Raw genomic sequence first — 18,420 nt, forward strand, 5'->3', positions numbered from 1 at the left:
AGGAACAACGTGACCCTCGAGCTGCCCAGCGCGCCTTCATCACAGTGGGCGGGGCTCTGCGGCGCTGCCGACTCCTATTGGTGAGAGTGGCTGGCAATCTGCTTCGTGCAGCCAACAGACGACCGGGAATTCTCTGAAGGTCATTAATTTATGCAGAACGCGCTCTGTGCTCGGTGCCACTCTCCATCAGTCCCCGGATGCCGGGCAGTTTACTGTAACCAGCGGTTGGACAATGTGGGGAACCGGGGGCAGCAGGGAACCGGACTGATGGTGGGCGGCTGGGGCCGGGGCAGAGCGCACGGCCGGCGGGCGGGGAGGGTGCGGTGAGTCTGTGAGGGAAAACATCGAACTGAACACACAGCCCCGGAGCTCGGTTTGGGGACATGCGGGAGATAGACTGAAACTTCCAGTGAGATCAGACAGTGTGTAACCCGGGGGCCCGGTGAGATCAGACAGTGTGTAACCCGGGGGCCCGGTGAGATCAGACAGTGTGTAACCCGGGGGCCCAGTGAGATTAGACAGCGTGTAACCCGGGGGCCCAGTGAGATCAGACACTGTGTAACCCGGGGCCCAGTGAGATCAGACAGCGTGTAACCCGGGGGGCCCGGTGAGATCAGACAGCGTGTAACCCGGGGGCCCAGTGAGATCAGACAGTGTGTAACCCGGGGCCCAGTGAGATCAGACAGTGTGTAACCCGGGGGCCCAGTGAGATCAGACAGTGTGTTACCCGGGGCCCAGTGAGATCAGACAGTGTGTAACCCGAGGGCCCAGTGAGATTAGACACTGTGTAACCCGGGGGCCCAGTGAGATCAGACAGTGTGTAACCCGGGGGCCCGGTGAGATCAGACAGTGTGTAACCCGGGGGCCCAGTGAGATCAGACAGTGTGTAACCCGGGGGCCCGGTGAGATCAGACAGTGTGTAACCCGGGGGCCCGGTGAGATCAGACAGTATGTAACCCGGGGGCCCGGTGAGATCAGACAGTGTGTAACCCGGGGCACAGTGAGATCAGACAATGTGTAACCCGAGGGCCCAGTGAGATTAGACAGTGTGTAACCCGGGGGCCCGGTGAGATCAGACAGTGTGTAACCCGGGGCACAGTGAGATCAGACAATGTGTAACCCGAGGGCCCAGTGAGATTAGACAGTGTGTAACCCGGGGGCCCGGTGAAATCAGACAGTGTGTAACCCGGGGGCCCGGTGAGATCAGACAGTGTGTAACCCGGGGGCCCGGTGAGATCAGACAGTGTGTAACCCGAGGGCCCAGTGAGATTAGACAGTGTGTAACCCGGGGGCCCGGTGAGATCAGACAGTGTGTAACCCGGGGCACAGTGAGATCAGACAATGTGTAACCCGAGGGCCCAGTGAGATTAGACAGTGTGTAACCCGGGGGCCCAGTGAAATCAGACAGTGTGTAACCCGGGGGCCCGGTGAGATCAGACAGTGTGTAACCCGGGGGCCCGGTGAGATCAGACAGTGTGTAACCCGGGGGCCCGGTGAGATCAGACAGTGTGTAACCCGGGGGCCCGGTGAGATCAGACAGTGTGTAACCCGGGGGCCCAGTGAGATCAGAAAGTGTGTAACCCGAGGGCCCAGTGAGATTAGACAGTGTGTAACCCGGGGGCCCAGTGAGATCAGACAGTGTGTAACCTGGGGGCCCAGTGAGATCAGACAGTGTGTAACCCGGGGGCCCAGAAAGATCAGACAGTGTGTAACCCGGGGGCCCGGTGAGATCAGACAGTGTAATCCGGGGGCCCGGTGAGATCAGACAGTGTGTAACCCGGGGGCCCAGTGAGATTAGACAGTGTGTAACCCGGGAGCCCGGTGAGATCAGACAGTGTAATCCGGGGGCCTGGTGAGATCAGACAGTGTGTAACCCGGGGGCCCAGTGAGATCAGAGATTGTGTATCCCGGGGGCCCAGTGAGATCAGACAGTGTGTAATCCGGGGGCCCGGTGAGATCAGACAGTCTGTAACCCGGGGGGCCCAGTGAGATCAGACAGTGTGTAACCTGGGGGCCCAGTGAGATCAGACAGTGTGTAACCCGGGGGCCCGGTGAGATCAGACAGTCTGTAACCCGGGGGGCCCAGTGAGATCAGACAGTGTGTAACCCGGGGGCCCGGTGAGATCAGACAGTGTGTAACCCGGGGGCCCAGTAAGATCAGACAGCGTGTAACCCGGGGAGGATGGGCCCAGTGAGATCAGTTAGTGTGTAATCCAGGGAGAATTCTGGTGATTTTCTGTAAGTCCAGACGGGCGGGACAGGAATCTTGAGGAATAGGATAAAATCAAACAGAAATACTGGACATAGACTTTTCTGAAACATTGGAAAAACACTTTATACTACATTCCACTTCACAACATTAATATTCTTCTAATTTTCTGCCCTGCCATAATTAGATCTCCCAGTGAATGGCGGAGTGATTGAGAAAGTTCCACAGCTGGAAGGAAACAGGGATTGTGGACTGAGGAACAACAGCAGGTGAACCAGCACAGGATTGTGAGAGCACCAACCAGTGAGCCCCTTCCGATTGAATGCGATTCAATACATTGACTGGGGAGAAAGGTAAGAGAAAGTGCCATTTACTCAGATACACACCGGTCCTGTAGACAGTACACACAGGTTACAAGGTAAGGCAGGAAATGAGACTGGGAGAGACTGACCACCGAGCACAATTATCCAGCATGAGGCCGTGCAATGGGATGTGAAGTGAGATCACTTTCTGTCTCTAAACACACAGTCACAGTGAATCTTGTGTGTGTTTTAGAGTAAAGGGCTTTGATCTAAGAGGTGACTCCAGTTTGAGGCAGAGACCAGCAGATGGACCCGTCTCTGTACATTCGGTGGGGCTGAACTCACACCGACACCATCAGATCTCAATGTTCAAATATTTCCCATCTGGTGAGAAAGCCATTGGAAAGATTGAACTGGAAGCATCATAGTCAATTCATTGATCACGATGCACAAACCAATCTGAAATACCAGCACGGCCTATTACTGACAGAATCAATTATTCATTCATGAACATTTGGAATTAACAGAAAATATATTGATAAGTACTACTATTGAAGCATTGATCACTCGAGGTATGTAGTATTCTAATATACTGAAACACAGATATGGAGAGTTGCAATTTATTAATTGGCGTCGTACTTGACCCTGAGATGAGCTTCCGAACCCATATTCCCTCAATCACCAAGTACGTTTACTTCCAGCTCCATAACATCGCCGGTCTCTGCCCCTTCCTCAGCTCAACTGCTCAAACCCTCATCCATGCCTCTGTTACCGCTACATTGGACTATTTCCAATGCTCTCCTGATCGGCCTCACACCTCGCACTCTCCGCAAGCTTACGCTTATCAAAAACACTCCTGCCCGTATCCTTACTCAAGAACACAAGAAGTAGCAGCAGGCGTAGGCCATACGGCCCTTCCGTCTGCTCCGCCATTCAGTAAGATCTCTATTCAATACAGAATTTCAAAGATTCACAACTCTTAAGTGAAGAAATATCTTATCTCAGTCTTAAATGGCCGATCTCTTATCCTAATACTAGGACCACTAGCTCTAGACTATCCAGCCCTTGTCAATTCTATGTTTCAATGATATCACCTTCCATTCTTCTAAACTCCAGAGAATATAGGCCTATTCGACTCAATCTGTCCTCAGCCCTCTCATCCCAACTTGTACCAATTTCCATTCACCCATCACCCCTGTGCTCACTGAACTACATTGGCTCCTGCTCCATCGATTTCAAAATGCTCAACCTTGTTTTGAAATCCGTCCAGGACCTTGCCCCTCCCGATTGCTGTAACCTCCTCCAGCCCTGCAACCCTCAGAGATATTTGCATTCCTCCAATTCTGGCCTCTTGAGCAGCCCCAATTTTCATCCCTCCAATATTGGTGGCCATACCTTCAGCTGCCGAGGCCATAAGCTCTCGAATTCCCTCCCTAAATCTCTCCACCTTCAAAATGCTCCTTAATACCTATCCTTTTGAACAAGCTTTTAATCCTGTTGTAGTATTTCCTTACGTGACTGGGTGTCAAATTCTTTTTGCTAACGGTCCTGTGAAGTGCCTTGGAACATTTTACTATGTTTAAGGCTCGATATAAATGCAATTTGTTGCTGATAACTGAAGATATTTTAAATTGTAAAATAACAAAACTGCAGGTATGGGGAATTGCAATAGACTGATAACTGCAGAGGAAGAGGATTGTTTTGTATTGCTAACAGCATGAATTATTTTAACGTGAGGTGGCCATTGCACACCGGCTACCACAAGGGCTTGGCAGAGCAAGGTCTTGGTCCAATGGCAAGGGGATCCAAGACGGCTGGACACCAAGCTCTGCTGCTTGTTTCCTCTGGTACTGACACTCACGGGTACATTTTTCTCTGGCACTGACTCTCACTGGGGAACAGTTTCCTCTGGCACTGACTCTCACTGGGGTACAGTTTCCTCTGGCACTGACTCTCACTGGGGTACAGTTTCCTCTGGCACTGACTCTCACTGGGGTACAGTTTCCTTTGGCACTGACTCTCACTGGGGTACAGTTTCCTCTGGCACTGACTCTCACTGGGGTACAGTTTCCTCTGGCACTGACTCTCACTGGGGTACAGTTTCCTCTGGCACTGACTCTCACTGGGGTACAGTTTCCTCTGACACAGATTTACTGTGTATCTAATTCGTGCTGTCCCTGCCCTGGGAGTGCTTGATGGGACAGTACAAAGGGAGCTTCGCTCTTTACCGAACCCGTGCTGTACCTGACCTGGAATTGTTTGTTGGGACAATGTAGAGGGAGCTTTGCTCTGTATCTAACCCGTGCTCTACCTGCCCTGTGAGCTTTGATGGGTCGCTGTAGGGGAAGCTTTCCTCTGAATCTAACCTGTACTCTACCTGCCCGAGTTGTATCTGATGGGACAGTATAGAGAGAGATTTACTCTGTATCTCATCATCATCATTAGCAGTACCTTGAAACATAGAAAATAGGAGCAGGAGTAGGCCATTCGGCCCTTCATGCCTGCACCACCATTCAATATGATCATGGCTGATCATGCAACTTCAGTGCCCCATTCCTGCTTTCTCTCCATACTCCTTGATCCCTTTAGCTAAAAGGGTCACATCTAACTCCCTTTTGAATATAACTAATGAACTGGCCTCAACAACTTTTTGTGATGGAGAATTTAACAGGTTTACAATTCTCTGAGTGAAGAAGTTTCTCCTCATCTCGGTCCTAAATGGCTGACCCCTTATCCTTAGGCTGTGACCCCTGGTTCTGGACTTCCCCAACATTAGGAACATTCTTCCTGCGTCTAACCTGTCCAATCCCGTCAGAATGTTATATTTTTCTGTGAGATCCCCTCTCATTCTTCTAAATTCCAGTGAATATAAGCCTAGTCGATCCAGTCTTTCTTCATATGTCAGTCCTGCCATCCCGGGAATCAGTCTGGTGAACCTTCGCTGCACTCCCTCAATAGCAAGAATGTCCTTCCTCAGATTAGGAGACCAAAACTGTACACAATATTCAAGGTATTGCCTCACCAAGGCCCTGTACAACTGCAGTAAGACTTCCCTGCTCCTATACTCAAATCCTCTCGCTATGAAGACCAACATGCCATTTACCTTCTTCACCGCATGCTGTACCTGCATGCCAACTTTCAATGACTGATGTACCATGACACCCAGGTCTCATTGCACCTCCCCTTTTCCTAATCTGTCACCATTCAGATAATATTCTACCTTACTGTTTTTGCCACCAAAGTGGATAACCTCACATTTATCTACATTATACTGCATCTGCCATGCATTTGCCCACTCACCTAACCTGTCCAAGTCACCCTGCAGCCTCTTGGCATCCTCCTCACAGCTCACACTGCCACCCAGCTTAGTGTCATCTGCAAACGAGGATGACTTGCTTCCACGCCAAAAAAGGATGAGTTCACAGGTGTTTCAATGAAGGACCTAATATTCCAGATCCTGAACTACATCCTGAAGGGTGGAAGATGCCTGTGCGTGGCTTTTTTTAACGTGTGGTGGCCGTTGCACGCCAGCCACCACATGGGAAACTCAGTATCTAATCTGTGCTGTGCCTGCCCTGGCATTGTTTGATGGGACAGTGTAAATGGAGGTTTACTCTGTATCTAATCCGTGCTGTTACCTGCCTTGGGAGTGTTTGATGGGACAGTGTAAATTGGGCTTTATGCTGTATCTAATGTTTACTGTACACGCCTTGGAAATATTTGATGGGACAGTGTGGAGGGAACTTTACGCTGTATCCAATCCATGCTATATCTGTCCTGTGAGTGTTTGATGGGACAGTGTAGAGGGAGCTTTGCTTTGTATTTAACCCGTGCTGTACCTGCCCCTGAAGTGTTTTTGGGACAGTGCAGAGGGAGCTTTACTCTGCACCTAACCCGTGTTGTACCTGCACTGGGAGTGTTTGATGGGATAATGTAGAGGGAGGTTTACTGTATATCTAACCTGTGCTAACCTAGCAAGTTGTGAGGAGGACGCAAAGAATTTACAAACAAATATAGATAGGCTAAGTGAGTGGGCAAAGCTTTGGCAGATGGAGTATAATGTGGAAAAATGTGAGGGTATCCATGTTAGTAGGAGTAATAAAAAAGCAAATTATTATTTAAATTGTGAGAGATTACAAAATGCGGTGGTACAGAGGGATCTGGGGGTCCTTGTACATGAAACACAAACATTTAGCATGCAGTTACTGCAATTAATTATGAAGGCAAATGGAATGTTGGCCTTTATTGCAAGGGGGATGAGTATAAAAGTAGGGAAGTCCTGCTCCAACTGTACATGGTATTGGTGAGACCACAACTGGAGTACTGCGTACAGTTTTAGTCTCCTTATTTCAGGAAGGATATACTTGCACTGGAGGCAGTTCAGAAAAGGTTACGAGGTTGATTGCTGAGATGAAGGGGTTGTCATAATGAGAAAGGTTGAGCAGGTTGGGCCTGTACACATTGGAGTTTAGAAGACTTAGAGGTGATCTTATTGAAACGTATAAGATTCTGAGGGGGCTTGACAGGGTAGATACAGAGAGGATGTTTCCCCACGTGAGGGAATCTAGCACTAGCGGGGCATAGTTTCAGAATAAGTGGTCGCTCATTTAAAAGGGAAATCAGGAGGTGTTTTTTCTCTGAGGGTTGTGAATCTTTGGAATTCGTTACCTCAGAGAGCTGTGGGGGCTGGGTCATTGAATGTACTTAAGGTGGGGATAGACAGATTTTTGAAAGATAAGGGAGTCAAGGATTATGGGGAGCGGGCAGGGAAGTGGAGTTAAGGCCTGAATCTGATCAGCCATGATCTTATTGAATGGCGGAGCAGGCTCGAGGGGCCAAAATGGTCTACTCTGCTCCTATTTCTTATGTTCCATACCTGCCCTTGTTGATTCCTGGATTCTTTTATCTCAATCTGGTTCAGCAAAATTACTGAAACGAATACCGTTTGTGCTTTAAACAAAGCAAGCTTTTATTTAAAAAGCAAATCCCGATCGGGGACTTTATCAGACAGAAGGAATGCAAGTCTGTTCGAACGCACTCACTTCCTACGGACAAAGTGACGTTACATTGTAAAGGGACGATGGTTATACATTTTCGGCAAAAGATAACAAGATAGGGCCAGAGTGACATCCCAGCTCAGCCCATCTCTTTTGATCCCTCCTTCCCTTTGTCCACTCATAAGCCGACCCAAGCATGGTCCAATTTTAAACAAAGACCTTCTGTCAATGTTTCAGGTTAATAACATGATTTAATAAGACCTTAAGGTTTTTCTGCAAACTGTGGGTTTTGTTTCAATATGTGTTAGTGTTGTAACATTTCCAGTCTCGAGTCTGAGATGTCATGGCTATTCCTCCATGAATTTTTTGTTAGCTTATACTGTCCCTATAGAATTCCCACGTTCTCAACTTCAATGTCTCTATACATTTTTAAACATTCACACCCTTGGAGTGATGGATGGGACAGTGTAGAGGGAGATTTGTTCTGTATCTAATACTTGCTGTACCTGCCCTGGCAATGTTTGATGGGACAGTGTAGAGGGAGTATTACTCTGTATCTAACCCATGCTGTACGTGCCCTGGTACTGTATGATGGGACAGTGTAGAGAGAACTTTACTCTCTGCATAACCCGTGCTGTGTGGATATGTGAAAATGTATAAGCAATAAAGACAGTGAAGTGAACTGGATATTAAATGTATACAGACATTAAAGTCGAGAAGTTGAGAACGTGGGAATTATATATGGACAGTATAAGCTAACAAAGAATTAATGGAGGAATAGCCATGAAAATCTCAGACTCGAGACTGCAAAATGTTACAATACTAACACATATTGAAACAAAACCCACAGCTTGCAGAAAAACCTCAAGGTCTTATTAAATCATGTTATTAACCTGAAACATTAACAGAAGGTCTTTGTTTAAAATCAGACCATACTTAGGTCGGCTTATGAGTGGACAAAGGGAAAGAGGGATCAAAAGGGATAGGCTGAACTAGGATGTCACTCTAGCCCTATCTTGTTATCTTTTGCCGAAAATGTATAACCGTCGTCCCTTTACAATGTAACTTCACTTGTCCGTAGGAAGCGTGTACGCTCTATCAAGAGAGTACTCCTTCTGTCTGATAAGTCTCGGCCGGTAAGAAATAAAGACTGCTTTGTTTGAAGCACAATCGGTATTCGACTCAGTGATGTCACTGAACCAGATTGAAGGAAAATAACTCAGAAATCAACATTTGGTGTCAGAAGTGGGATCTCAACGGACGACTGCCGAAAACTTGCGAATTAAGAGCCAGACTAGCCTTGGACGAGACGAGGGGAAAGTGGCCACTGGAGTAAGTATATTTTCAATACTGCTCCAGTTTCCCCCGGTTTCAAAAGTCTGAGGAAAGTTTAGCCACTTGCTGGTTCTCAGGTAGTGTCTGAACGAGATCCAGGACAATCTGATGAATACCTTTCAAACTTAGAATAGGGATAGAGATAGGGAAATTGCGCGGTGACGCAAACCAAGCGGCGACTCGGAAAGATAAGTTAGAATAGGTAACCTGCCTAGGTTCGAGGCCCAGTGTCTGTGTGGGTTCGAGGCCCAAGTAAAACCGCGCGGCAACGCGGAGAGAGAGAGAATCGCGCGAACTGCGTAGGGAAACGCGGAGGTTAGGGAATTACGTTAAATTAAGCCGCGGGACTGTGTAAATTTTAAATTGTACTTGCGCCAGGTACGGCGTCGATCTTGTATATCACTTGGTCCGCCTAGGCTCTGGGTAAGATAACTGAAACCACCACGGGGCGACGTGGAGACAATCAGGACTAATTAGGACCCTGATCCAACGTGCGGCGACACAGGATGGGTAATTTAGATAAAACTACGAATTCCCTGAAAGGTCATGGATCTAAAAATTAATAGGAAAGAAGAGAGACTCTTGTGAACATCTGTTTTAAATGAGAAATGCTTGTGTGATTTTTACTGTGGAAAAAAAAAAGCCGGGGAGTTGTGGTTTGTTTTAGCTCCACCCACTTTTTCAAACAGAATAAAAGATTTTTTTAACCCTTCGTAGTGTTGTCCTGTATGTGGGAAGTTTAAGAGTGTGAACCTTATTGAATTACAAAGTTTGAATCGGGATTTTGAGATATTCAGAGAAGGCACAGAAAATACTGAGATGGATTCAAAAGGATTCAAAAAAAAATATTATATTAAATAACACGACCTTGAGGCTGGAACAATTGAGATAACGAAAAGCAGTCCACAGCCTACGTGTAAATGTCAACAATTGTAATTAAGTGCTGTTTGGAGGGCAGTGTCATTTATTTAAAATTTTGTACATCAACAACAATAGCAGGAATCAGTGAGTGTAGATGAACGTGCCAGACTTCCCTCCAGTTATGGAAAAGACGGGAAAAAAAGATGTAACGTACTAAATAGGTGCTGGAAAAAAAAATGTGTTCTGAGATTTTAAATTATGAGAAAAATTCCACTGCAGTCTTAAAAAAAAATCACTCCTGTCGAGTTGGCAGAAAAACTCCATTAAATTAGGGCTTTCATTGACAGAAGGAAGACATATTAAAAACCGTAGACGTCTTAAAGAAAGAGTGCACGCACGAGAAATGTATTCAGAGTTCCACTGGGACCTCTGAGAAATGTATCGATAGACTACTTAGTTAAAATGGTTGGCTTTGCATTGACCGAGGCTGATGACCAAATTGAATTTCAGTAAATAAATAGCTATTAAAAATTTGTGGTCTCGTTTTAAATCAATTAAAAAAAATATCTTTGGCAAGTACTTGAATAAGAAGTTAAAAAATATTGGCGTTTAATCAAATGCTGCCTTTCCTGATGAAAAGATTTTTTTTTCAGATGGTTACGTGAAGTCACGTAATGACATCAGGTCTTCTTACAAACCTGTAAAGGAGTTAACCCTTTCCATTGACAGCCGTTTCATACTGAACATTATCAATTTGGATTTCTTAATAGAAAAAAGACTCACCTAACAGAGGAATGGTGCGATAGTCAGAATAAAAATAAAAACAGAACTAGCTTATGTAATAATACTTGCCTGATACAATAAAGAAATAGATACTCAAACAAAACAAATTGAAGAGTTAAAAGGCTATGATAAATAAGCTGAAAGGGATCCACAAACCCAACTTAACCCTGACCTCCGATTTCACGGAGTGACCTCGACATGCATGGATATAATGCAGAATCAAGGGACCTGTGGGCCCTGGTAAAGCAAACCCTGAGCCCAACTGAGCATGCCCGATTTCTAACTCACCTAGGACGTGCTACTCATGATGCATTGTTGGTTACTCACCCTAACGATGTCCAGGATTGCCTAAACGCTATCTTTAATGCTCTCACCACGACCCTTCAGAAGCCCATCAGTATGGCCGCAGTATTAGAAACTAAACCCAAACGAGAAGAAACTGCCGATGAATTCATGGAAAGATTTATTGAAATATACGGAAGTCAATCAGGAGATAATGCCTTCAGGGCAGGAGAGGATTCTCCTCAATTCTGCGCTATCCTACTTCAGTGCCTGCCCAATTCTATTGCTCACGCTATCCGGACAAATAATATGAATTGGGCAGATATCAGTAAAGCGCAGATGGAAAGGGCGGTTAAATATTATTGGCAGGAAAAGAAAGGAGAGGGGGGAGGTACGCCCCCAACCCAGGTCAAGACTGAATACATGACTAGAAAGGAAGAGCCGCCTCGGGTGGAAGGACCAAAACCCGACCCAAGGTGATACCAGATGGAACCGCAGTGTTGCGTGCAGGGTTGGGTGGATAAACAGGGATACGGTTATATCAAACACCCAAATGGCCCGGGCCCTGCTAATTAAGGACCGCCCTACTGTCCCCGGCCTGGTATGGGAAGACGAGATGGATGCTTTATTTGTGGGCAAGAAGGACATTGGAATAGAAATTGTCCCTCCCGTCAGCACGAAAAAGGAAGAGGCGGGGGGCAAGGGGGGAAGAGGACGGGGATCTTACACTAACTTCTCCCAGAACAACCCCTTTGGCCAGCCGTCCCCCGATTCTTATTGACTACGCAACTTGATTGTGCAGGGACCCTCCCCGGATGACAAACCGATGATATTGTTAAAAATTCGGAATGAGTGGCAACCCTTCTTGATAGATACGGGAGCCTTCATGTCTTCTGTACAATCAAAGCTTAAACTCCCCACCTTCACTGAAACACAGGAACTGTCAGGATTCCTGGAACAAGTATCTACATTCCCGGTGTCAGAACCGGTTAAAATGGGTTACCAGGAAGAATCGGTGGAACATCGATTTGTTATCACAACCAATCTGGACTGCAACTGTGAATGTTTAAAAATGTATCGAGACATTGAAGTTGAGAACGTGGGAATTGTATAGGGACAGTATAAGCTAACAAAGAATTCATGGAGAAATAGCCATGACATCTCAGACTCGAGACTGCGAAATGTTACAACACTAACACATATCGAAACAAAACCCACAGCTTGCAGAAAAACCTCAAGGTCTTATTAAATCATGTTATTAACCTGAAACATTAACAGAAGGTCTTTGTTTAAAATCAGACCATACTTAGGTCGGCTTATGAGTGGACAAAGGGAAAGAGGGATCAAAAGGGATAGGCTGAACTAGGATGTCACTCTAGCCCTATCTTGTTATCTTTTACCGAAAATGTATAACCGTCGTCCCTTTACAATGTAACTTCACTTGTCCGTAGGAAGTGTGTACGCTCTATCAAGAGAGTACTCCTTCTGTCTGATAAGTCTCAGCCGGTAAGAAATAAAGACTGCTTTGTTTAAAGCACAACGGTATTCGCCTCAGTGATTTCACTGAACCAGATTGAAGGAAAAGAACTCAGAAATCAACATTGTACCTGCCTTGTGAGTGATTGATGGGACACTGCAGAGGGAGCTTTCCTCTGTATCTATTCCGTACTCTACCTGCCCTGTGAGCTTTGATGGGTTGGTGTAGGGTAAGCTTTCCTCTGTATCTAACCCGTACTCTACCTGCCCTCGTTGTGTTTGATGGGACAGTGTAGTGGGAGCTTTCTGCTATATCGAATCCGGACTGTACCTGCCCGAGGAATGTTTGATGGGGCAGTTTAGAGGGAGATTTGTTCTGCATCGAACCCGTGCTGTACCTGCCCTGGCATTGTTTGATCGGGGAGAATAGAGGAAGCTTTACCCTCTGCCTAACCCATGCTTTACCTGCCCTTGGAGTGTTTGTTGGCCGGTGTAGAACAAGCTTTACTCTGTATCTAACCTGTGCTGTACCTCCCCTGGGAGTGTTTGTTAGGGAAGTGTAGAGGGATTTTTACTTTGTACCTAACCTGTGCTGTACCTGCTCTGGCATTGTTTGATGGGCCAGTATAGAGGTATCCAACTTGTGCTATGCCGGCCCTGGGAGTATTTGATGGGACAGTGTAGAGGGAGCTTTACTAAGACCCGAGGTTGCAAGCCATCAGATCCAGTGGGCTTTTCCACCTTTCATCCCATTATTTTACTGAGCACTTTTTCTTTAGTGATTGCTTTAAGTTCCTCCCGCGCTATAGCCGCTTGATTATCTATTATTGGGGTGTTTTTAACGTCTTCTACCGTGAAGACTGATACAAAATATTTGTTCAAAGTCTCTGCCATTTCCCTGTTCCCCATTATTAATTCTCCAGTCTCATCCTCTAAGGACCAACGTTTACTTTAGCTACCCTATCCTTTTTACATACCTGTAGAAGCTCTTTTTATATTGCTTGCTAGTTTACTCTCATAATCTACCTTCCCTCTCTTTATTATTTCTTTAGTCATCATTTGCTGTTTTTAAAAACATTTGCTAATGCTCTGGCCTCCCACTAACCTTGGTCACTTTGTATGCCATTGTTTTCAATTTGATCCCATCCTTTACTTCCTTCATTAACCGCGGATAGTTCTCTCGTCGCTTAAAGTCTTTCCTTCTCACCAAAATATATTTGCTCGTGGCTCAGGTAGTAATCCAGAGATTATTGCCTTTGTGGTTCTGCTTTTTAATTTAGCCCCTAGCTGCTCAAAATCCTTCAGCAGAACCCCTTTCTTTGTTCTACCTATGTCATTGGTACCTACGTACCACGACAACTGGATCTTCCCCCTCCCATTCCAATCCCTCTTCAGCCCAGAGGAGATGTCCTGAACCTTGGCACTGCGCAGGCATCACAGCCTTCGGGACTCACGCACTCGGCTGCAGAGAACAGTATCTATCTCCGAAACTATACTGTTTCCGATCACTACAACATTTCTTTTTACTCCCCCTACTTGAATGGCCTCCTGTACCACGGCACTGTGGTCAGTTTGCTCATCCTCCCTGCAGTCCCTGCCCTCGTCCAAACAGGGAGCAAGAATCTCGTACCGTTGGACAATTGCAAGGACTGAGGCACCTCCATCACTATCTCCTGGGTCCCCACAGCTGCCTCGCTTGTAGCCACACCATCCTGTCCCTAACCACGGACCAAATTTAAATTAATTAATCTAAGGGGTGGGACTGCTTCCTGGAACACAGGGTCCAGGTAACTCTCCCCCTCCCTGATGTGTCGCAGTGTCTGCAGCTCGGACTCCAGCTCATCAACGCGGAGCCGAAGTTCCTCGAGCAGCCAACACTTACTGCAGATGTGGTCACCGTGGACCTCAATGGGGTCAACCAGCTCCCACATGCAGCAGCAGTAACACATCGCCTGCCCTGCAATCTCTAATGTATTTAATTAATTTTTCACATTTTGAAAGTTTAGATTTTTAATCCCAGCTCTTAATTTAAACCAATGCCGAAGAAAAGAGAGAAAAACTGACCAACCAATCACTTCCCTGCTTTTCTGCGACACCACATTTTGAATCTTTTTACTTCTTATCCTCCCAGGTCACTTGGTGCTGTTTCAGCTGTCTGCTCGGCTGACTCACACCCTTTGTAGGCTTACCGCTGCTCCCACTCTTGTGCCCTTTCCAAAGGGATGGGCGCAAGTCTTTTTTTCCACTCGTGTTGATTCTTTCATCATCTGCTGCAGGCACAGTCTGGCAGCTGTCCTTCAGCACTCGGCCAGCTCAGTCAGTAGTGGTGCTACCGAGCCAGTCTTGATGGACATTGAAGTCCCCCACCCAGAGTACATTCTGTGCACCTTGCTACTCGCAGTGCTTCTTCCTAGTGGTGTTCAACATGGAGGAGCACTGATTCATCAGCTGAGGGAGGGTGGTGGGTGGTCATCAGCAGAAGGTTTCCTTGTCCATGCTTGACCTGAAGCCAGGAGACTTCATGGGGTCCGGAGTCGGTGTTGAGGACTCCCAGGGCCACACTCTCCCGACTGTATACTACTGTACCGCCACCGGTGGGACAGGACATATCCAGGGAGGTGATGGAGGAGTCTGGGACATTGGCTGAAAGATATGATTCTGTGAGTATGACTATGTCAGGCTGTTGCTTGACTAGTCTGGGCCATCTCTTCCAATTTTGGCACAAGTCCCCAGATGTTGGTGAGAAAGACTGGGCTGGGTGTGCCGTTGTCGGGTCTGTAGCCGGTGCGGAGGTCGATGCCGGGTGGTCCGTCCGGTTTTATTCTTATTGTTTTTTGTAGCGGTGGATCAATTGATGAATCAATATGATCTTATTGAATGGTGGAGCAGGCTCGAGGGGCCAAATGGCCTACTCCTGCTTCTAATTCTTATGTGCTTATTCCCTAGCCCTGTCTCTATATTAAGAGCAATGATCCCAACACTGACCCTGGGGGACACCACTGTTTACATCCCTCCAGTCTGAAGAACATCCATTAACCACTACTCTCTGTTTTCTGCCCTTTACCCAACTTCCTCTCCACGCGGCCCCACTCCCTTTAATACCATGAGCCTTAATTTGATCAACAAGCCTCCTGTCCAGCACCTTATCAAACACCTTTTGACAATCCATCTACACAACATCCACTGTATTTCCTTTCTCACTGCACTGTGTTATTTCCTGCAATAATCCCTGCTGTCTGTCCTGAATGAATCCCTTTCACTACCAAATGTTGCAACGTTTACTTCTGTAACCAGAATCTACCCGCGCAGGGATAAAGCGCTCTATCAATGACACCAGGAGCCCGGACACGGGACCGGGCTGCGCTCTGAACAGGAGCAGTGCCAGTGGTGGAGGTGGTCTGAGGTGGAAGAGACATTCCGCGAGTCAGTAGGAGCTTGTGGGCTCAGCGGAGGAATTAGACCCCTGGGTGGGCTGGGCAGCTTCATAAACACCTGGTGTAGGCCCCAGGCACCTAATATGAGCCGGCAGGACACATGTTTGACTCGCGATGATGGACCCGACTGCTCGGGGTAACTAGCCGAATTATTAGACATGATCAGCGTGCCTGCGCGGCCATCTTGGTACAGGAACAGAGGGTGGGCGGGGCTTTAGGGTCCCAGTGACCTCGAGAGAAAATCATTTCCTCATTTATTCTCAGTCTGCACAGACGGGATGTAGAACTGAACCCAACCAGAGAAGAGGGAGTGAGAAAACTGCAGATGGAAGAAAGAAATGATGGAGGTGGTGCGATGAGTTTGGATTTCAGCACAGGGTGGAGGGAGAGTGTGTGGGATGGGAATTTACAGCTTTGGGGAACAAGAGAGGAAAGAATGTTCCATAAAAAGTAGGATTGTCTGTTCTCAATTTCTATCCTGCACTTCCAGTGCTGACTTTCGTAAACACCTTTTACAGGATATTAGAAGAGGAGGATTTACAGACAGGAAAATCGAACCAATTGTATCAAGATCTGACAGAGTCACTCGATTCACTTGAATATCATCGGCCTTTGAATGTGAAAGGAGAAACGTTTGTCTGCTCTGTCTGTGGGAAAAGATTTCAAACATCAATGTGACTGGAAAAGCACCAAGACACACACACCCGAGTGAGAGTGTTCCAGTGCACTGATTGTGGAAAGAGCTTCAACCAGTTACACAGCCTGAAAAAACATCGCACTATTCACAGCGGTGAGAAACCATACACGTGTTCTGTGTGTGGACCAGGCTTCAACTGATCGTCAAACCTGGAGAGTCACAAGGACACCTGCACCATGGAGAATCCGTGGAAATGTGGAGACTGTGGGAAGGGATTCAATTGCCCCTCTGCGCTGGAAACTCATCGACGCAGTCACAGCAGGGAGAGGCCGTTCACCTGCCCCGCGTGTGGGAAGGGATTCACTCGTTCATCCAACCTCACTGAACACCAGCGAGTTCACACTGGGGAGAGGCCGTTCACTTGCACTGTGTGTGGGAAGGGCTTCACTTATTCATCCAGACTGCTGGCACACCAGCGAATTCACACTGGGGAGAGATCGTTCACCTGCTCCGTGTGTGAGAAAGGATTCACTTGTTCATCCAGCTTGGTGAGACACCAGCATGTTCACACAGGGGAGAGGCCGTTTACCTGTCCCATGTGTGGGAAGAAATTCGCTGCATCTTCACACCTCATTGAACACAAGCGTGTTCACACTGGGGAGAGACCGTTCGTCTGTCCCGTATGTGGGAAACGGTTTGCTAAATCATCTCATCATCTGAGTCACCAGCGAGCTCACACAGGAGAGAGGCCATTCATCTACTCTGTGTGTGGAAAGGGATTCGCTAATTCATTCGAGCTTCATGCTCACCAGCGTATTCATACTGGGGAGAGACCTTTTACCTGTTCTGTGTGTGGGAAGGCATTCACTCGTTCATCCCACCTCACTGAACACCAACTTGTTCACACCAGTAAGAGACCGTTTAAATGTTCTGACTGTGAAAAGAGCTATAAAAGCAGAAATGAACTAATGAAACACCAACGCACTCACACTGGGGAGAGGCCGTTCATCTGCTCCGAGTGTGGGAAGGGCTTCACTCTTTCATCCAACCTGCTGACACACCAACGCATTCACACTGGGGAGAGGCCATTCATCTGCTCCGAGTGTGGGAAGGGCTTCACTCGTTTATCCAACCTTCAGTCACATCAGCGAGTTCACAAGTAACTGCAGGGGTTGGACTCTGCTTTTATTGTTGCAGTTAATCACATCCAGGACTGAACCATGTTCACTCGGACAGTTGGAGTTTGTTGCTGCTGGTGTAATTAATCCCTATAACTGGGCTGGAGTTTAATTTTCTGGATATCATAGAATCATAGAATGCTTACAGCACAGAAGGAGGCCTTTCGGACCATCGAGCCCGTGCCGGCTCTCTGCAAGTCCCACTCCCCGCCCTTTCGCTGTAGCCCTGCAATTGTTTTATTTCAGGTACTTATCCAATTCCCTTTTTGAAAACCACGATTGAATCTGCCTCCACCAGCCTTACAGGCGGTGCATTCCAGATCCTAACCACTTGCTGCTTAAAACAAAGTTTTTTCTCATGTCGCCTTTGGTTCTTTTGCCAATCACCTTGAATCTGTGTCCTCTGGTTCTCAATCCTTCCGCCAATGGGAATATTTTCTCTCTACTCTGTCCAGACCCCTCATGATTTCAGAGCACCTCTATCAAATCTCTTCTCAACCTTCTCTGTTCTAAGAAGAACAACCCCAGCTTCACCAGTCTATCCATGTAACTGAAGTCCCTCATCCCTGGAATCATTCTTGTAAATCTTTTCTGTCAAACAACGATCAAATAAATCAGCTTTGTTTCCTACATACAGTGAGTCGATTCCTTGATTTCTCCACGAGGAGACTAATTGATGTCCTGTTATCGACTGTTCCTTTTCTCCTTTGTATTTATAAAGTGCCTTTCACGGCCTCTGTTTTAGTGATGTTGGTTGAGGGATAAATGTTAGCTTGGACACCAGAGAGATTTCTTCGAAATAACGTCATGGAATCTTTTACGCCCACTTGAGAGGTCAGATGGTTCTGATTCTCAGAAGATCAAGATGTAGGTCAGTTTGGGTGGAGATAAGAAATAATAAGGGAACAAAGTCACTGGTGGGAGTA

At 46.9% G+C, this 18,420-nt stretch overlaps 1 protein-coding gene across 1 annotated transcript; it reads left to right on the plus strand.

The window, feature by feature from the left end:
- Nucleotides 1–225: 225 nt before the first annotated feature.
- LOC139273504 (zinc finger protein 436-like) lies at nt 226–18,124 on the plus strand. The gene is made up of 3 exons (XM_070890411.1): nt 226–323; nt 2,397–2,562; nt 16,198–18,124. The coding sequence occupies exon 3, from the start codon at nt 16,553–16,555 to the stop codon at nt 17,477–17,479; it is 927 nt and encodes a 308-aa protein (XP_070746512.1). The 5' UTR covers nt 226–323; nt 2,397–2,562; nt 16,198–16,552; the 3' UTR covers nt 17,480–18,124.
- Nucleotides 18,125–18,420: the final 296 nt, after the last annotated feature.

Source organism: Pristiophorus japonicus, chromosome 9 (assembly GCF_044704955.1).
Source record: "Pristiophorus japonicus isolate sPriJap1 chromosome 9, sPriJap1.hap1, whole genome shotgun sequence".
NCBI classification, from domain to species: Eukaryota; Metazoa; Chordata; class Chondrichthyes; family Pristiophoridae; genus Pristiophorus; species Pristiophorus japonicus.